This window comes from Phoxinus phoxinus (assembly GCF_949152265.1).
Source record: "Phoxinus phoxinus genome assembly, chromosome: 8".
Taxonomy (NCBI): Eukaryota; Metazoa; Chordata; class Actinopteri; order Cypriniformes; family Leuciscidae; genus Phoxinus; species Phoxinus phoxinus.
The window spans coordinates 31,105,594-31,124,719 of NC_136883.1; the positions used below are offsets into that span (position 1 = coordinate 31,105,594).

The following is a 19,126-nucleotide window of genomic DNA, read 5'->3' on the forward strand; positions in this document are numbered from 1 at the left end:
AAAATGAAATGGGAAGGCATATTTGAAACAAACATAGAACATCCATAATAATGATATGACCGACTTCGCCTCTGCTGGTAGAGACAGTGCATGAGGCGATAAGCAAACTAAGGCACTGGCTACAGGTCAACCCTGCCGCCACTAAGGACATGCAGTCAGCAGCAACCACAAGAGCTTACCAGACGCCAACTGACCCACTGCCACTTCACAAATAGGACTAGGCCAGGGTCATAACCTTACCTAGAGCCACTTTTAGGAGACGAGTAACGATTTGCTCGCTCGGGATCTCTGTAAAGATTCAATAGTCAGACCAAACAATACGATCCATCACAGATGAGAAAGACAGGATAGTTTGAGATGGACATGAGGGAAACCCCAGAGTGCCAAAATACAAGAGAGGACAGTGGTAAAACTGTCAGACACAAAGACTGACAGACAATAAGTGGAGACAGACAACACAGGTTTTCAGCTTTTGTCAAAAACAGTTTGGGAATTGTAACTAGTTATAAAATAGACTGATGTACTGAACTGCGGCTGCTTGGCCAATTACCAGAACTTTTTCTCTCAGTGTACCGCCAACTTCATCAACTGATTCTTTATTTGATGTGCTGTCCCTAAACTGGGACAAATTTGGGTCTGCTATACAAAATATCCTGTTGCATTTGCAAAAAAAGAAAGAAGAGTTTTGCTCCATAGGTGCAACAGCTGGTGTTTTTCCTGACTGACATAGCGACACGCAATGAGTGACCTATTCAACAGTCTTCAAGAATCAAATTTACCCACTGATGATTACGAAAGTTTAAACATTACTATAAGCCTTATTCTGCCAGCTCAAATTAATCAACTGAGGAATGACAGTGATGAGAGAAGATCTTTGTGTGTGTTTGCTTTATCTGTGTGAGTGGAAACTTTTAATAAAAGCCAACACAGAACGCTGTAGGGAGGAACAATCAAATCAATCCTAGCCACATTCCATGTCACTTCCAGTGAATACCACTCCATGATTTATAATAAGGGATTTTGGAAGCAATTGGACACTATTTAATACTCACTAACTAGGGATTCAGATCTCCCTTGAGGGCGTTTACTGGAGAAGATCAAATCATATTGTCACCCGAGCATCACATCAACACCTAGTTCGCTGACTACAACTGATCAAGTGCAAAGAAAACCCTGATGTGTTTGAAGTACATGTATAAAATACTCTTTAGCAACCTTTAACCCAATTAGACTTCAACACGAACAGGATCTGCCTCTTGTCTATGGCCATAACTGCTGATTTTACCCTAATTGCTTTTGGCATAGACCGCTGACAAGGAAAAGGTCAGGCTTGTTCAAGAATGAAACAGACATGTAGACGCACAGAGTCCTGAGGGAAGATTTTACACCAGCAAACCTCAGACAGAAGGCGTAATGGCAACACTGACAGCAGCACATCCAGTCTTTCCTTTTCCCAGGCAGAAAGGCTTACGTGTCAGTCACCTATTGATGCATAGGCAACACCTCACATCCCCTGGCGCAAGCTCAACTTTTTGCTGAACCACAGGGACCAAGAATGACACGGGCATTCTTTACAGTGCCAATCAGCTGAGGAGTTTGCAAGGGGAGATAACACGTCCACACCTCCTCTTCCTTTGAAATTCATTAACATTCCAAATAGGTTTGCTGTACATTTCCTGGGAGTCGGACACTCCAAAAGAAACAAAGAACGCGTCTGAGGAAGGAGGGAGAGTGAGCAGGCGAGAGGAAGATAAAAGAGAGACGACCATTGAATGGAAAAACATATCCGCTTCATTCAAGTGTTGAGCATCTCCTGTTTTTCTCAGACTAGACCAGTTTCAGAAACCTTTTCCTGAAGTCTTGATGTCAGTAATGAGGTGTGCTCAATGGGGACGGGACAGTGACAAATCTGTCTCCCCAATTTCAAATGCAAACAGAGTGAGGGGGCTCAAAACAGACACCCTAAGGCTGCTGGGGTCAAGATGGAAATAAAAAGTCATCAGTGATGGAGAAAATGATGCCTCACGAGCATCCTGTTACTGAGGGAAAGCATATTTACATTTAGAAAGTCTGTTTTCAATCGATTAGAGATGGAGAGACGGGTTGACGGTGCATCACGACGTCCCTGAGTGAACCGCAAACCATTACCTTGATGAAAATAAGGCTCCAAAAGCAGACGTTTGGGGAAACTAAGTGGTAGAAGATGTTTGGCGACATCGATTTGTGCATCAATACTCATGACCCAAAATCCTGGCCACACACACATTTGAAACCAAATAAACAACCCACAAAAAAAACCCTGATTGCAGATGTCCTGAACGAACCCTTCGGAAAGTCTCAAAGCATGTGCGTCTAAGTAAACCTGAACAGGTTCCTGTGTGCCGTTCTTCGCCCGCATGAGACAAGAAAACATCCAACGCCACAAGCAAGGTAAACAGATAACACAATGCAGACGTCACTCCTCGTTTCGGCAAACAAAAGCCTAACATGGAGCGAGCCCTGAGCCAGCGGCTGCTTTCCAGTCTCATTAATCCAGTCTGCGTCTGTTTGTGCATCCCAAATTACAGCCTGCTGTAGTCTTAATATGCAACCGCCACCGTCGCCCCAGCAACAAACAACGTGGCCGCACAGTCCTGGAGTTCTCAGAGCCGTACCTTTCCCCCCCTCACCATCTGATTCTGCTCCAGCCTCCGCTGCTGGCACCTACCCCTTTCCAAAACCTCTTGTTCTGATCTTGTCAGCCCCATGTCGAAATAATTAGGCTTCGGTCTGGGCCTCCAAAATTCTGGTTTTGATTCTATGAAATCAAGCCGCCTCAAGACCATGAGCTCAGACCTGCTTTGATATTCGCTCTCCAGGAAGGATGAAAAAATTAAGGCCTTCAGACCACTGTTGTAAACTGTGGCCGAAAGTGCTGGGAGTAACCCAGCCTCTGTTACTACCGAGGGTTCACCTAACCTATGCAGTACGCTAGAACAGTAGTTTTCCATCAGGACCCAGATTTCACATTGGACATCAACTGGCAAGCCAACACAGTACCAAAATTGTTTGTCATACAAAAGTCAACAAAAATGTCTTACAGCATTTGTGTGTATCCAGTATCCACAGGAATCATCTGCCGTGTTTGAGATTCAAGTTTTCCCTAGTGTCTGCGCGCAATAAGTGGACAGGCAATACGCTAATGTTTCGTCTTGACGTCACAACAAAATGGCTTATGACTCGTTTGAAAAACGATTAATTTCATTGACTAAGAGCCGACTCTTAATTTTGAAAGACAATAACTTTATATACGGTGCACTTTCAGATTTAAAACTTTGAAGGATGTTTTCATTCACCTAGAGCTATGTTGCACACTACATGAAAGGTCATTTTCAAAAATCCATAATAGGGGCACTTTAAATGTTGTGTCTTGTGTGGCAACATTTTGCAGCAAGTGTTGATTCAACTTAATAGTGAACCAAAAATATTTCTTTAAAATTAAACATTTAAACCGGATTTAGGCATTTGGGTACCATGCAAGGATGTATAAATGTTTTCAAATAGCAGGAGATCCAAGAATCCACAAAACCAAACATTTGACCACTTGATAAGATCTAAAAGCTTCAGAAAGTGCCATCAGTGCATGTGTCATACCTAGGTGTGAAGATGGAGTTGTGCAGGAAGTTCTCGAAGACTTTGCGATAAGATCGGTCTTCAGCTTCCGCCTTAAGGGTCTCCTGAGTTTTTGGGCAGGGGCAGCAGCCCTTTTCACCCCCGCCAACATCTGATTTGGTAGGCTTTGTGTCAGTCTCCATGTCCGACAAAGCCGTGGCTGAGATGCGGATGGGGATCTTTAGCTCTGTATTACAAAACAATGACAGACTAAACTGATCAAGCAATAAAAACACAAGCTGCACACATTTATAAATAAAGTTATTGTACAATTCTCTGAAAAAACTAATATCTGATTGATAAAGTGTGCCATAGCATAATAACGATTCACACGATTTCCCACATAGCTGTACTAGGTTTTCGTCTCGTTTCACTAAATTTTTAAATGTGCACACTTACCTTTAGAGCAGTAGTTATGCTGAAACAGTTCACGGTCTTCTGCCTGCTGCTGCCAACGGAGTAGGTAGAATGTTTTGTTCCCGTTGGGAGAGATGGGAGGAGACCACTTCACCATCAGGGATGAGGAGGAGTTGGCATATGCGCGGGCATCGAGGGGCATTGATGGCGCTGTGGAATAGCAAGATAATAGTTGGTGTAATATGTCAAACTGTAGATTAGATACTGGATATTAGGTGGATATAGGAGGGATACTGGTGAAGCCAACCTGATGCATTGGTGCGGATGTAGACCACCTCACTCTTAGCCCCCATTATATGCTTGTCATCCAAAACCAGGGTAACGGCTTTCACAAAGATGGCATATTGTGTCCAGGGTTTAAGAGGGGACAGAAATACCCCTGGGTCTGTTGCTTTCTCCGAAGGAAGGTCCACATCCACCATGTTCCAGCTATTAGAACCACATCCGTCTTGTCCGTCGAATTCTGTGATGTTCTGGAATGGTCTACATTGAGACAACAGCGCACAGATGCTTTCAGTATACATTTACATAATGTTTCATCCCAACTCCGCTAACAAACTCGATGTGAATAATATGTCTATAATAGTAACTTCTGGCTGTCTGAAACTTACGCCTCCTTGTAATACACGATGAAGCTGATGAGGTCTCTGTAGTCAGGCGGTCGATATCGCTCCCAAGTGAGCTTTATCCGAGTACTCTGAGTGTGGTTGGATTTGAACTTTAGAATATAACTCTCACCTAGAAGAGGGGTCATAAGAGAGATTTAACTAAAAGCACCCATAAGAGTTCTTCAACTTGAATGTAAGACTGTGCCATGGCCTTTCCATCTTTCATGAGCTTCTAGGAATCGAAGTGGTATTAGAAAAGGCACTTCTGTTAATGTCTCACCAGTCTAGAGTCAGAGCAATTATGTTTCTGCGGAAAAAAAAATACGACCACGTTGAATAAGCCATTATCATCGTTCTTCAAAGCGAATTCGCTCTATGCAGAAATCTGTCAAACACATAATAGAGCAGGTACAGAAGAACGACTGGGACACCCTGGGAGCAAAATGCTTTTTAAGAGTCTTGAGTGATGTCTTTGTAGAGAGATTATGCTGTCGTCTACCAACCAGTTCAACTGCCTCAAAAAGTATTTGGACATTAAAGCCTCACTTACAAATGCCAATGCATTATATCAATTATAAAACAATAGATAGATATACTGTTCAAAATGAAGATAAAAAGTATTTGGATACTTTCTGAGGACTGTTAACTGACTCAACATCTACTAAAAAGTATCTTGATATAAGTTGGTTAAAAACAACCAGTTAGTAATGATGCTGATTTAAGTAAAAAAAAAAAAAAACGTTCCGCCATTGACGGGATTTTCCAGCTTTCCGTGTTTTCACTGTTATACAGTAGGAGGCGCTATTACACATCTTTTGAATCTCCTGATCAAAATATATGCGAAGATGATGCAGAAACAAGCGATATCATATGTAATCATATGCATATGTAAAATAACGCGATCACCAACATTAAACCGCATATCGATCAAAACTGCCTAACGTTACTGAATGAAATGTCGACCCAGGACGGGGTTCATGACTGTGCAAGCATTAGGTTGTTGATAGACTCAATCTACTCCATCAAAGTTTTGATCATCGTTCTGAATCCGATCTGCATGTAGTCTTTGACAAAGACGTAATTTTCTCAGCTTTTTGCTCAAAGTGTTACTTTTTTATGAAACTTATCCACATTCAAGTGTTGATAAAAAAGAATGCATGAAGCTAGAATAAAACAGGCTTTTTTGTTAAAAAGTTATTGATATATTGCATTGTAGATTTAAAAATCATGCTTTTCCCCATTATTGTTTAATTCACGGGACCAGACACCAGTTATTTTGCCAAGAGATCTCTTTTTTATTTTACCATATTATGTAATACATAGGAGGGAGTGACAATGGACCAAACAAAGGTCTTCATTCCAACATATCTGTCATCTCTCCCTTTAACATTGGAATGTGTATCCCTATGCTATGCCTCGATGGAAACTTTATATAACTTTATATACTTTCAGTCTAGCTCTTCCCACACGTCACCCAAAGTCTCTCTCACCCACACATGCATTCAAGAATACTATGATTCACAAAATATAATGATTACAAGTGATTATGTATATATATAAAAAGTAATAATAATACTTAAAACAACTGATTATGAATATAAAAAAAGGTAATAATAATACTAAAAACAATATTAGATTAAATTTTAGTCTTTTCAGATATTCAAAAAACTAAATATTCTGGAGGCCATGACATTTTTGTGAGAATTATCAAATACGCTGGTGGTTGCTGGCAACTTAAAAAAAAAAAAAAAAACACTGATGGGGAAAAGAGTTTAAAAAAATCAATTCATTTAAAATAAAATTCCTTTACAGATTTAGCAGTGGCAGAGCACCACAGGAAACACTTTAGCTGCTTTTTCACCTTTGGGTTGAAAAGCGGCTTTTGTCTACTCACAACTTGCTCGTTCTCCATTGCTACGAACGTCGTCCTCTTCCATCTTCTGGTTTACACTAGTCTTCTCCCACATTTTCTGGATCTCAGACATGCAAAGCTTGGGATTGAAGCGAAAGAAGAGTTTCCCATCTCTAATGGTCAGATTGTGCTGACTCCAGTCCCACAAGTACTGCAAGTTCTGGTTATCCACTGCATAGAATGCATAAATCCTATAGCAGGAAAAAACATACACACAACGAAACAACTTAGTATTAAATACGAAATGTGTTATTTCTAATGTAAGTATAATCTAAGCAAAGAAAGGAATGAGAATGACCGGGTCTGGTTATTCACGTGACGAATGTGATATGTGTGAAAACAACAACTGAAGCGCATGCACAGATTGTATTTCATGAAAGCACACGCGGAGATCAGGGCTCAGAAAAGGGTTTAGGATGACTTCTACAGCTGCACCCGACTGAGTCGCACTGAACTCCTCAGGAACGTGGAGAATGCCTGCGCTGCTTACAAGCATTCCTCAAGATGAAACTCAACCCTAGTGAGATCACAACAGAAGAGTTCCCACAGCCTCCCTCAGACATCCTCCGTAAAATCATGGGAGGGAAAGTGAGTCAGATAGCAAATACTGATTTATATATACACTTGATACTTTAGTACTGATATCATCAGATACATGATATCAATTGCTTAATCAGGAGGTTAAATGTATACTTCTTTATGTACGAACAACACACGTACATTAGCTGAATCTCTCGACTTAGCTTTACGACTCTGAGCTTAGACATTTTATTACTTTCACCCGTTCCTATGGAAACCCTTGAAGACACATGTTACAATCAGGGAATCGTGAAGGACACAGAGTGTTACAAGAAATATTCATGTTCTTTTTGTTTCAGACATGAGACTATGTTGCAACGTGACTACTGTGCTGGTGCAGAAACATAATAGATGGTAATCATCTTTGACCAGCTACAAACCACCTACCAGCTGGTCTAACTCGCTTGGTCGCTTCAAAAGTTTGGGGTCAGTAAGATTTATGTTTTTTAAAGAAATTCATATTTTATTCAGCCAGGTTGCATTAAATTAATCAAAACTGACAATAGACTTATAATGTTACAAATCTTATTTCAAATCAATTCTGTTCTTTTGAACCTTTTTGTTTGTCAAAGAATCCTGAAACAAACTATGTATCAAGGTTTCCGCAAAAATATGAACCTAATATATTATAAAATATGAACTGTTTTTTGAAGGATCATCCAGGAAAACTTGAATTCCTGGATGAACTAAGTAGTTCTGGTTGCTGAAAATTCAGCTTCTTAATCACAGGAATAAATTTGTATTTTATTATTTATTAAAATAGAAAAGATATTTTAAATTGTAATAACATTTCACAATATTACTGTTTTTATATTTGAATAAATAAATGCAGCCTTGGTGAGCATAAGAGGCTTACTGACAAATTACAAATTTTTTGACGGTTGTCAATGGGAGACTAATCTTACATTTCTTAATATATTAATATACAATACATTCGTATAATATTCTTACATTAAAAAAAAATCAAATACCTATTCTCAACAAAGTCCCACTATTAGAAAACAACAAAAATTTATATAAAACTAATCACACCGGTATTATTTTAATAATAGAGCTATCCTTTTTTCTAGGGCTGTTAAACGATTAATCGCAATTAATCGCATCCAAAATAAAAGTTTGTGTTTACTTAACAAATGTGTATATACTGTGTATAATTATTTTATGTATATAAATACACACACGTTCATGTATATATTTAAGATTTGTATTTATTTATATATAAAATATTTATAATTTATATATAATATAAATTATATATAAATATATACAGTATATACATGCAAATATTTCTTAAATATATACAAGCATGTGTGTGTATTTAAATATATAAAATAATTATACACAGTACACACACATTTATTATGTAAACACAAACTTTTATTTTGGATGCGATTAATCGTTTGACAGCCCTACTTTTTTTCATCTGATGAAGATACTGATCAAATAACAAGCTTAAGGCTGAAATTATTTCCACATTAGAGGAGTCAAACTGCCATTCAAGATTACACAAATTATTTTGACAGTCCTGAGCAGGCCAACAAATAACTAGTGTTCAGTGAGACATATAGCATATTTACAGCACCTGTTTTGCAGGCTAACTCTGTTCTGTACACAATCAATCGTCAAAATGCCACGACAACAATAATTACACTATGAGTTTTAAAGTCTTACTGCTCTGAGAGATGTTCTCCATTAATGTATCGCAAGCTTTTGAGGAAGGACAGAGAGCCCAGAGTTTGAGAGTGTTTGATCTTTACATATCCAGTGACTGTCTGGATCAGGCCCATGAAACTCTCCAGCTCTGATGCAATGTTATCTGGGGAAAGAGAGAGAGAGAGAGAGAGAGAGATAGACAGTGTGAGAGGGGAGACAGACAGACAGAGAGAAAGAGATATGACACTGGAGCAACACAAACCAAATCCCAAAGGACACACAGTGTCTGCACTAACTCATCACTTCATCAGTGTGAGTGATACATGGGTGGCAGCCAGAGTCCTGCACGCGGGGCAGGGATGGGTGAACCTCTATTTACGTTGTCATCTGCGGTGCGGGTCGGGAACGGTCCCGTGCTTATTTGTGTTTACGCTCTGTAGTCAGAAGACCGTGAAAGGTGTCTAATTACAATGCATTTTTCAGCGTTGAGCATTGTAGCCAATCGCGCAGCAACTGAAGTGATTGACATCTTCAGTCATTAGGGAGTGCTTTTTGGTTGCTCTCTGTATATAATCTATATGCTCAATTTGAATAAAAGTAGTATTTTTTTGCTGCTAAGCGGACCAACGGCCACATATACACTGCAGAGACACATTTAACATTTAAATGCAGAGTGAATCCACTTATAATATCCTTTTATATTATATGACAGTAAAGGCTCATATTTGTTCTTATTATCTATGGAGACCTCTAATCATTTATATGGGCAGATTGTTTACATGATGTAGGAACAATTTTTGTATTATTTACACGACGGATGCACGTTCTCATCTTTTTTTCTTTTAATTATTACCATGTTGGGCTGCATGTCTATTTTTCTTAAATGCATCAACTCAGAATGGCTAATGTTGGTTTGATTGCTTGTGTTACATGAGAAAATAAATCTTTTTTTGTCAATCTGATGTAGTAGATTTAATGTGGGTGCGGTTCGGGTCGCGGTCTTTATGTCAAATGGGTCGAGTCGGGTACAGAATTAATTTAGTGCTGCTGTCGGATTACGGGTCGCGTGTTCTATTGTAAAGTACTGCGGGTGTGGGTTTACCAAACAGAACCAGTGCAGGACTCTGGTGGCAGCAACAGTCCCATATCAAACCACTAAGAGCTTTATTCTGTACATGAACCTTATTATGTCACCCCAGGGAAATAAAAACAATAATCAGAAACAAACTACCAGCGTTTGACCAATGATTTTCATGATCTTTCCTGCTGTTCCTCATTACTGGATAAGGGTTTAAAAAATATTTGTACATTTAAAATAATAATTATACAAATAATACACATTTTAAATTGATTTTCATTTGTGTATCAGGTACCAATCATTAGGGAATAAATATTAAAATAATGATAAGTTTAGTGTACAAATGTCTCCTATATGTTGTTTTTTGATTTTATATTTTTAATTTTAAAAAAAATATATTGTTCCAAAGCACTAATATTACTAATATTTTAAGTTAACGTGAACGTTGACAGCCCTATAATACTTTTTGCTAAATCTTTCTTTTTTTTTTTTTCTTAAATCACAATTTTAGTTTTTCAAAAAAATATGTACCAATGACAAAACTTAACATGGTCCTGATTTTTTTAAATTTTTTATCACCAAAAATGTATGTTTTTGGGTAAAACACAATTAAAAATTATATAATTTTATATTACCGGTATATGTATATTTATCTAGCAGATTAAATATTTTAGAACAGAGTGCAACTGAAAAAATACTATAAAATTATAATATTTTACTCTTTATCATAAAATCCCATGTTGGATATCACAATTTGATCATTCTTTGATAATTCCAGGTTTTCCATGACAGTGGGAATGTTCATGTCATTTGTGGAGAAAAGGTTGAGAGTGAGGGTACTTACTGCCCCGCCGGATGTTGATGTGCAGGTTGCCTTTGATGACCGTGCAGCCCTGCAGGGACTGAGCAGCATCCACTGAGTCAATTGTTTTAGTTTCGCAGACCTTGTCGCACAGTCCGTCACAGGCACTACAAAACATACTGCAGATGGGAGAGAGAGAGAGAGAGAGAGAAGAAGGGAGAGTAAGTGTCAAGGACAGGTCCCAGTCACACACACAGACTCCTAACAGGCAAACGCCATTGAACCGTGACAGGATTATTGTGTCTCACCAAAACATGAAGAATATTTAAGGCTTGTTTTTGACAAACACAAGGTCACTGCTTTATGCACTTAACAGAGTCCCTGCTTAAACCCTGGGTTTTGTGTGAAAAGAGGATCATTAAATCAGCAGTGAGGCAAAACCAGGTCTGGTAAATTTAAAGGCAAAACAGACTCAACATTTAAAAAGTTATATGGAAAAGTTTGTTAATATTTTACTTGAAAAGTTCAGGTGTCTAAGTAAAGTCCAAGGTGTGGTAATTACAATCTCCTTTACCTAGTTTAAACACGTTCCAGCATGTTACATACTACCTGAAAGTGAACAGGCCTGGATTTTGAATATTGAAGATCATAAATCTAAATCTTCAAATCAGTAGTGAGTCAAAAACCAAATAAGATGATCCTATTAGTCTAACCGAAATTCTCCAAGCTATTACACAGATGCAGAGTGGAAAATCCCCGGGTCCAGATGGCTTTCCCACAGAGTTTTTAAAAAAAAGTTTTCTCCTCAGCTTCCCCCACTAGTTCTCTTGGTTTTTGAAGAATCCCTAAATAATGGTGATCTTCCTCTCTCCATGCGCCAGGTGTATATTTCACAAATTTTTGAAACATAATTTAAAAAAAACAAATACTAGACAGTGGGTCTAGATCATTTGAAACGGTAAACTACTTTTATTTGAGTACACTCACATCAAAACGTGATTTTGTAAAACAAAGAAACCGGCGCTTTCTGCCACCTCGGTCTCCAAACTTTTTTCAGGAGCATATTCTAAACTCAGCGTCTACTTTCCACTGATATGCAAAACTTTTCCATAGAAAGCTTGATATGTCTTCTTTTAAATGAACAAACTGATTATGTACTCTGATTATGTAATCCGTATCAAACCAATGAGAGGTAGAGTCTATCCCGCCTGAGCTCATTATCTATAATGTGGTCACACCCACATGCAGCACAGCCTATTAAAGCAGAAGCAAATATTGAAGAAGAAACCATTTTTTTACCCATGAACAAAAAAATACAAAGCTTAAAGGAATAGTTCACTTTAAAATGAAAATTCTGTCATCATATACTCACCCTTAAAGGAACACTCCGACTTTTTGGGACTTTAGGCTATTCAACTTATCCCCCAGAGTTAGATAGGTCCATACATACCTTTTTCATCTCCGTGTGTGCTATGAGTCTGTTTGACGCACCCACCGCTAGCCTAGCTTAGCACAAAGACTGGATGTAAATGGTTGCAGCTAGCATACAAATCCAAATAAGTGACAAAAAAACGCAAACATTTTCCTATTTACATGTTGTGATTTGTATAGTCACAGAGTGTACAAAAAACAAAGTCACATGAGACAGACATATTTTAACCGTATAAATACTGGGAACTATATCCCCTGAATATAGGGCGGAGTGATAACCGCAGCGCACCTGAGACGCGCTCTGAACGAACTCTCTGCTCCTCACCACGGCGCGTCTCAGGTGCTGCGGTTATCACTCCGCCCAAGTAGCAGTGCTTCGCCTTCAGAGAATATAGTTCCCAGTATTTATACGGTTAAAATATGTCTGTGTCTCATATGACTTTGTTTTTTGTACACTCTGTGACTATACAAATCACAACATGTAAATAGGAAAATGTTTGCGTTATTTTGTCACTTATTTGGATTAGTATGCTAGCTGCAACCATTTACATCCAGTCTTTGTGCTAAGCTAGGCTAGCGGTGGATGCGTCAAACAGACTTATAGCACGCACGGAGATGAAAAAGGTATGTATGGATTTATCTAACTCTGGGGGATAAGTTGAATAGGCTAAAGTCCCAAAAAGTCGGAGTGTTCCTTTAAGTTGTTTCAAACCTGTATGAATTTCTTTCTTCTGCTGAACGCAAAGGAAGATATTTAGAAGAATGTCAGTAACCAGACAGTTTCTGGGTCCCATTGACTTCCATAGTAGGAAAAAAATATACTATGGAAGTCAATGGGACCCAGAAACTGTCTGGTTACTGACATTCTTCTAAATATCTTCCTTTGTGTTCAGAGGAAAGAAATTCACACAGGTTTGAAACAACATGAGGGTGAGTATATGATGACAGAATTTTCATTTTAAAGTGAACTATTCCTTTAATTCTCGTTTTGCCAATACTGCAGAAGCATAAAGAAACACTCTTGGCACTGGTGTCTAATGAGGCAACCCTACATCCAGCTCTGGCGGCGTACCTCTCAGTGCCATTTCGGGTGAATCCGGGTGGGCACTCTGGCGTACACTCTCCATTGTGGATGACGAAGTAGATCTCGCTGGGTAGGTGAACACGGGAACACATGTCCATGGTGATGCAGCGCCAGCCTTCAAACTTGTAGGTGCCCGGTGGGCAGGCCTCAACGCAGCGGTCCTCGTGAAAGTAATGCTGGCAGGCGGCACATGCCTTATCATTGTCTGGTTCAGTGCAGCTGCCCAGGCACTGGGGGTGACAGCACTTGCCCTCATCCGTGCATGCCCTCTTCTCACACTTCTTTGGGCACACTGGAAAAGAAAAGCAGAAATATAGAGAAAAATGTCAGTTGCGGTTACAAGGAAGAAGAGTGAGTTTAGCATTGTAAATCAATTGAATGTGTCTTCTGGAGTTAAAACATTCAAGAGGTTCTTCTGAGGCTTAAAAGTTGAATTCGAATACTAATATAAGATTAGTTTGTTTAAGCAATCAAAGACCATTTATTCACCTGTGTGTGTTTTATTAATCTCTGTATGCGTCTCTGCGTGTGTTCTGGAGTAAGAGGGGAGCTAGCATTAAGATTAGTTGACTGTAAAATAAAAATGGCTGAGGTCGACTATGAAACGGGGCACGGAGGAGGACGCCCTGTGTGAAGTCAGGATGCAGGGCCTGGCGTTGCTGTGTGCCAGCCTTGTTAGTAAACTGCAGCTCTGGATTCATTACAGCTAAATATTATTACTGTTAGATACTGTTGAGGGAATTTAGAGGATAGGGAGGAGGGGGAGAGGAAGAGTAGAGCGAGAAATTAAGCCAAAAAGTCTAGCTAGCAGATGGACCGCAGTTTGGACTATTAGCTTGGGAAGCATCTAGTGAGGCCGGGCCCAACGAGAAGCCATGGTCCATCTGTGGTGGGCTTTAACTGAGCTGGAATGTGTCATGATGAGAAACACCAGCTAACAGTTATACAACAGTTCTTAGATTTGATTGACGGTGCAGCGTTCCAAGAGTGCTGATATACAGTCCAACAGCATTAGGACTTTACAGTGTTTGTATCTCTCTGCTTGCCTGTGTAGACTGTCAGTTTATGCATTAGTGTGTTGGAGGATTTTTGTGTGACTTTTTCTGTATGTTCCATCCTTATGCCAGTAGGTGGCGATAAGTGTCAACTGTCACAGCCATTGATTGGCTGTTTAATTTCACTTTTAGACACTCACGAACTTCCCTAAGCAAGCACTTTCATTTGAAGTGCGTTCAACGTCGTCAAGTGGACTAGGGAATTTTATTAGGACAGACCCTCGACCCCTCAAATTTGTCTACTCAATGTACACTTCAGGCAGATCCATAGACCACAATGCAACATGGTTGTGACATTACAATAGATCGCGCTTAATTTACTCCCATCCCACACAGTGTATGATACTACAATTATTTTGACATGTAACTGCATAATACTTGTAACTATAAGATGACCGTTTTTTTTTTTTTTTTTCAATTTTCAGTTATAGTTTATTGCATTATCATTTTTATTGTGTAGTTTTTTTTTAATATTTTCTCCAACAGCCCAAGCATACATACTGGCCTACACATGGCAATGGTTGTGCAACGTAATAAATGATGTTCATCTGAGTGAACGAGACGGGAGGGAAGTTAGCGAGGGAAGGGCATAAAAGAATGGACTTAAACGCAGCCGTTGTCTTTATGAGCAAGTCATAGAATCATTCACTGAACTGATTCATTCAAACACACTTGAGTGAGTCAGTGAATCATTCACCCAGCCAATTGTTTTGGAACTGATTCAATCAGAAATTAAATGTAACTTATGTGTGTGTTCGGAGATGCAACGGTTGATTTTTTTCCACTTTGTTTTGAACTATTAAGGTGAGCAAAAATAGACAGAGGAATTGCCAATATTGTGTCTAAAATGTAAATGTACTTGTGACTGACAGCATAATAATTATTTGCACATGCAACACACAGCAATGCATTATGCCCAGGAAAGTAAAACAAGACTGATTGATTGATGTTCAGAGGTATTGTACATGGCATAAACAATTTTTTTTATTGCAATCCTTGTAATTTTGTCTACATTTAGTCTTAACATGTTCATTGTCCTTTCAAACAATGCCTTTGAACTTTAGTTTCATACAAACAAACGGGTCTGTTTGGAGGCTCTCTGTAATCAGTTCTTGACAAACAAAAATCAGTTCCATTGTGGAAAGGTTACCGACATCATGGTGTAACCCCAAATGCTCCATATGCCTACTTCCATGAGAGACCAGCTTCTGTTAAAAGCGTGAGAAAGTCACTTTTATGCAGTGCAAAAAAAAAAAAAAAAGATGAAAAATAGGAGAGTGGTTTAAATTAAGTTTTCAACAAGCCATATTGTACACACTTGTTTGCTAAGGAGAGTCAAGGGATCCTTGCACACTGTTGACATATGTGGGATCAATAAGCATTCCAATGGAATCACTTACGTTGAGCGAGCAATGGGAGACTGTTGGTAATATAAGACAGAAAGAGAAAGGGTGAGAAAAGCACAAGAGGAGAGCTGATAGTTTGACTCTGATCAACAGCCAAGTAACAATTGCTACGGTGTTGTGGATAGTTGCTAGGTGGTTGCTAGGACATTGCTAAGGTGTTTTGGGTTGCTTACTGTTAAACACCTTAAATAATACAAGTTTTGACAAAAACAACGTTTATAAAATGATAAACCTCACATTTTAGCCATTTTTTATGGGAACTTGGAATTTGACGGCAGTTCTAGGAAAAGCATACGTGCAGATACCCTTGAAAAGGTCTGCATGGGTGGGTTGCCACCCGAGGTGGGCACTAACTAGGCAGCCAGAGGCATCGGCTCAAAATGAGGAGGCAACTAAGCCGCATGGCATGGCACAGCACTTCTGGTCGCCCGGCAACAGTCTCCTGGCACTCCGCCTCAGAGGGCACAGCCAAAGAAACATCTACTACATGGGATTTTCCCCTTTTATTTATGATCTCACATGCAGTACGACATTACAGGAGAATCATAACAGTTTTGTTTATTTGTGAAATGAATACTGCTCATGACACATATTTAGTTGGTGCGAGCTGGATTTCAGAGGATGGAGCTTAAACATCCCCTCAAATCATCAACATCCTAGCCCTACCGGCTGGCCTACGTCCAGGCACATGACAAGAGCAGGTGGGTCAAGAGGAGAGGCATGGCGCACACAGCGCTCAATGAGGCGCACATGATGCTTATTGCATGCCGTAGAAATCCTTTTCTCCCCGAGGTACAGCTATGGCGCAAAACTGGCAGTAAAGTTGCAGCCACATTAGCGACATTACGGTGAAATTTCATGGACAAAAAAGGTCCATTGTCAACAACAGTATACCAATGTATGAAGTACACGAAGCAATGTATGAAGTACAGCTCACACAGAAGTAACTGTTCTGTTGGTCAATGCTGTGAATTTGCGTGACCAACTTTTTGCGAAATCTGCATGGGAAAAACTTTCACCCTCATGCGAAATTACAGATTGCATGGATTCCAATTGAAATAACTAGATTTAGTCTGCGAAAACATGTCCCCTCCGCACAACCTGACCTTCACTACTCCCACCACATAAGGACATTGTTTGTATTTTTACAACAAAAGCCTCTCAGAGACATGCTAATCTTACCGCATCTGTCCTCACTCCCATCACAGTGTATGTTTACTTAGTTGCCAATTGGCTTACAAATGAAAAGAGTTTCAATGAGAAGATCCCACAGCACTGGGACGTGATTTTCCACACTCTCGACTCTCCACAGTGAAACAAACATCAGCAAGGACTTAATTGGACTGGGTGGAGACACTTTTCCTACTTCAGCCAGTTGAGATGCTTAGCATTCTTCAGCACATTCTGCCACATCATAAGCCACCCTGCAGAAATTACTAGAACATTCCTTAGTTTAATTCCTAAGTTTAGTGAAAGAAAAACAACAAACAATTGTAAAAACCTTCCAAAACAGCCACATGCAAAACAGTATATATAAAAAAAGGTATTTAGCCCATGTCTGAAGTTTCTGTTATTTATGTGTTTATTCACGCTACACAAAACCGCTGCACTGCATGACACAATCACAGATAACAAAAGATATTTCATGTTTAATAGACAGTTATGAGAAGCAAAATTGTGAACCAATAAGATTCCACTAGAATCCATTCAGGGTAATGCAGGGATCCAGACTGTGACTGGAAATGGTTGCAAATGTGACTAAAAAGTTGCTTATTTTGTAAATACATGCATGTTATAGATCGTATTACAAATTATTCATCCATGATGCGTTTAATTTTTTTATTCCACTTAAACCCCATCCTTTTAAAAATGACTGCAAGCTCGCATTAAGTTGAATTTGAGTGCAAGCAGCGCTCGCATCTCAAAATCCAATCAACAACCGATGCATGGAACCAAGAACACACCCAACATTTGTTTCTTTTTCTATAATGTCACAACACAGAAGAAAAGATCTGTTCCTCCGTTTCAACACGACTTTGTGTGAAAGTCTAAAACTTTGCGTATATGCAAGTTAGACGGTACCATCTCATCAAAGTGCACATTAATCTGTGTTTACTGAAAACAACAAAAAACAGAGCACAAGATCATTTGAAAAACTGCTCAACTTTTAAACCATAATCCTATAAATCTAGTATTAGGAATATTCTGTCTCAGAATACACACACACACACACACACACACACACACACACACACACACACACACACACACACACACACACACACACACACACACGGAGCTGTAAATGAGAACTGCATTTCCTTAAATAGCCACATGGCCCTATTATGGACTATTAATAGCAGCACACTTTCCAGCTCTAATTCCAAACCTAAACGACTCGCTCACGTTTCCTTAAATATCTAATCGTCCTCTAACTACCTGAGAATTGAATTACGCTCAAGCGAAAAAGCCTAAACATAAGCATTCCTGGGTCGCTGGTGCTCTCGAATCCTTTTACATACACAATCACAGTGAGTGGAAGCAGGAAGTTATTCATTATTTGGAATGCCACCAAAAGGGGGCACTCCAAGCAAACTGCTCTTCCGTCCCACACCTACAGCGATTCATCAGTGAGGAAATATTTCAGACATGCATGCCTTCTGCTGGAAAGGAAGACTGTTATGCCTGACTGAAAGAATGAATGAGGAGAAAAACAAAAACACAGCATCACAATCAGTGCATTACCTCATTTTCTCGTGGTAAACCAATGATATGCTCTTTTATTTAGTCTATAGTTGGTGGGAGTGCCACCCCTATTTACATACACTACTTCGGCTTGGTGGGTTTCCACTACTTCACAAAAACAGTGCATTACCTAACAAGGAATTTGATAGTAGATCAAAAATCAAAAAGCATTTAATAGCACAGAAACAACTCGCTAAACGCAAAGATTACACATTATCTGGCCTGTTTAGCGAAACAGTCAAACTTGCGCAAGGCCCGTGGCGTGACGGTCCTGATGTGACTGACCCTGTCTGCTCCTTTGAGCAGTCATGAGGGAGACAACCGCTTGCTGACCAGCCCTCCCTCCTCCTCTGTCAGTGAGCGCCGAACGCTCAGACCACATAGACCAAACCGCTACGACGAGAAGAACAGCACACACACGTCCTCAGCAGCAGCTGAAATGACACGGGGGGTGATTATATAAAAGGTTAATAAGCGCAATATCTTCTGGATTGACGCAATCTTTTAAGAGGAATGCGGTAAAAAACTGTTATTATCCCTGGACGAAACCACTGACACACTTGGATGCCGTTCTGTCTTAGGGTCTTAACTCAGTGGGCTATGTGAAGAATAACTAGAATGTTCAAAACGGGTAATCTCAGAGCAGAATGTTAATCCTCTTGGGCTCGGCACCAGCCACAAAAACACATTTCAGGGCACTAAAAA

General features: G+C 39.5%; 1 protein-coding gene across 2 annotated transcripts in view; it reads right to left on the bottom strand.

Moving 5' to 3' along the window:
• igf1ra (insulin-like growth factor 1a receptor) overlaps positions 1-19,126 on the bottom strand; it is a gene marked incomplete at its 3' end in the record, with an annotated part of 84,558 nt that overhangs the window by 9,145 nt on the left and 56,287 nt on the right. For both annotated transcript variants that reach the window (XM_079621821.1, XM_079621822.1), the window contains exons 3-10: positions 13,204-13,507; positions 10,743-10,879; positions 8,839-8,983; positions 6,571-6,779; positions 4,680-4,806; positions 4,316-4,551; positions 4,051-4,218; positions 3,634-3,838 (exon numbers count right to left, since the gene is read on the bottom strand). In XM_079621821.1, the coding sequence (XP_079477947.1) occupies positions 3,634-3,838; positions 4,051-4,218; positions 4,316-4,551; positions 4,680-4,806; positions 6,571-6,779; positions 8,839-8,983; positions 10,743-10,879; positions 13,204-13,507 (1,531 nt within the window). The remainder of the gene's footprint in view (positions 1-3,633; positions 3,839-4,050; positions 4,219-4,315; positions 4,552-4,679; positions 4,807-6,570; positions 6,780-8,838; positions 8,984-10,742; positions 10,880-13,203; positions 13,508-19,126) is intronic.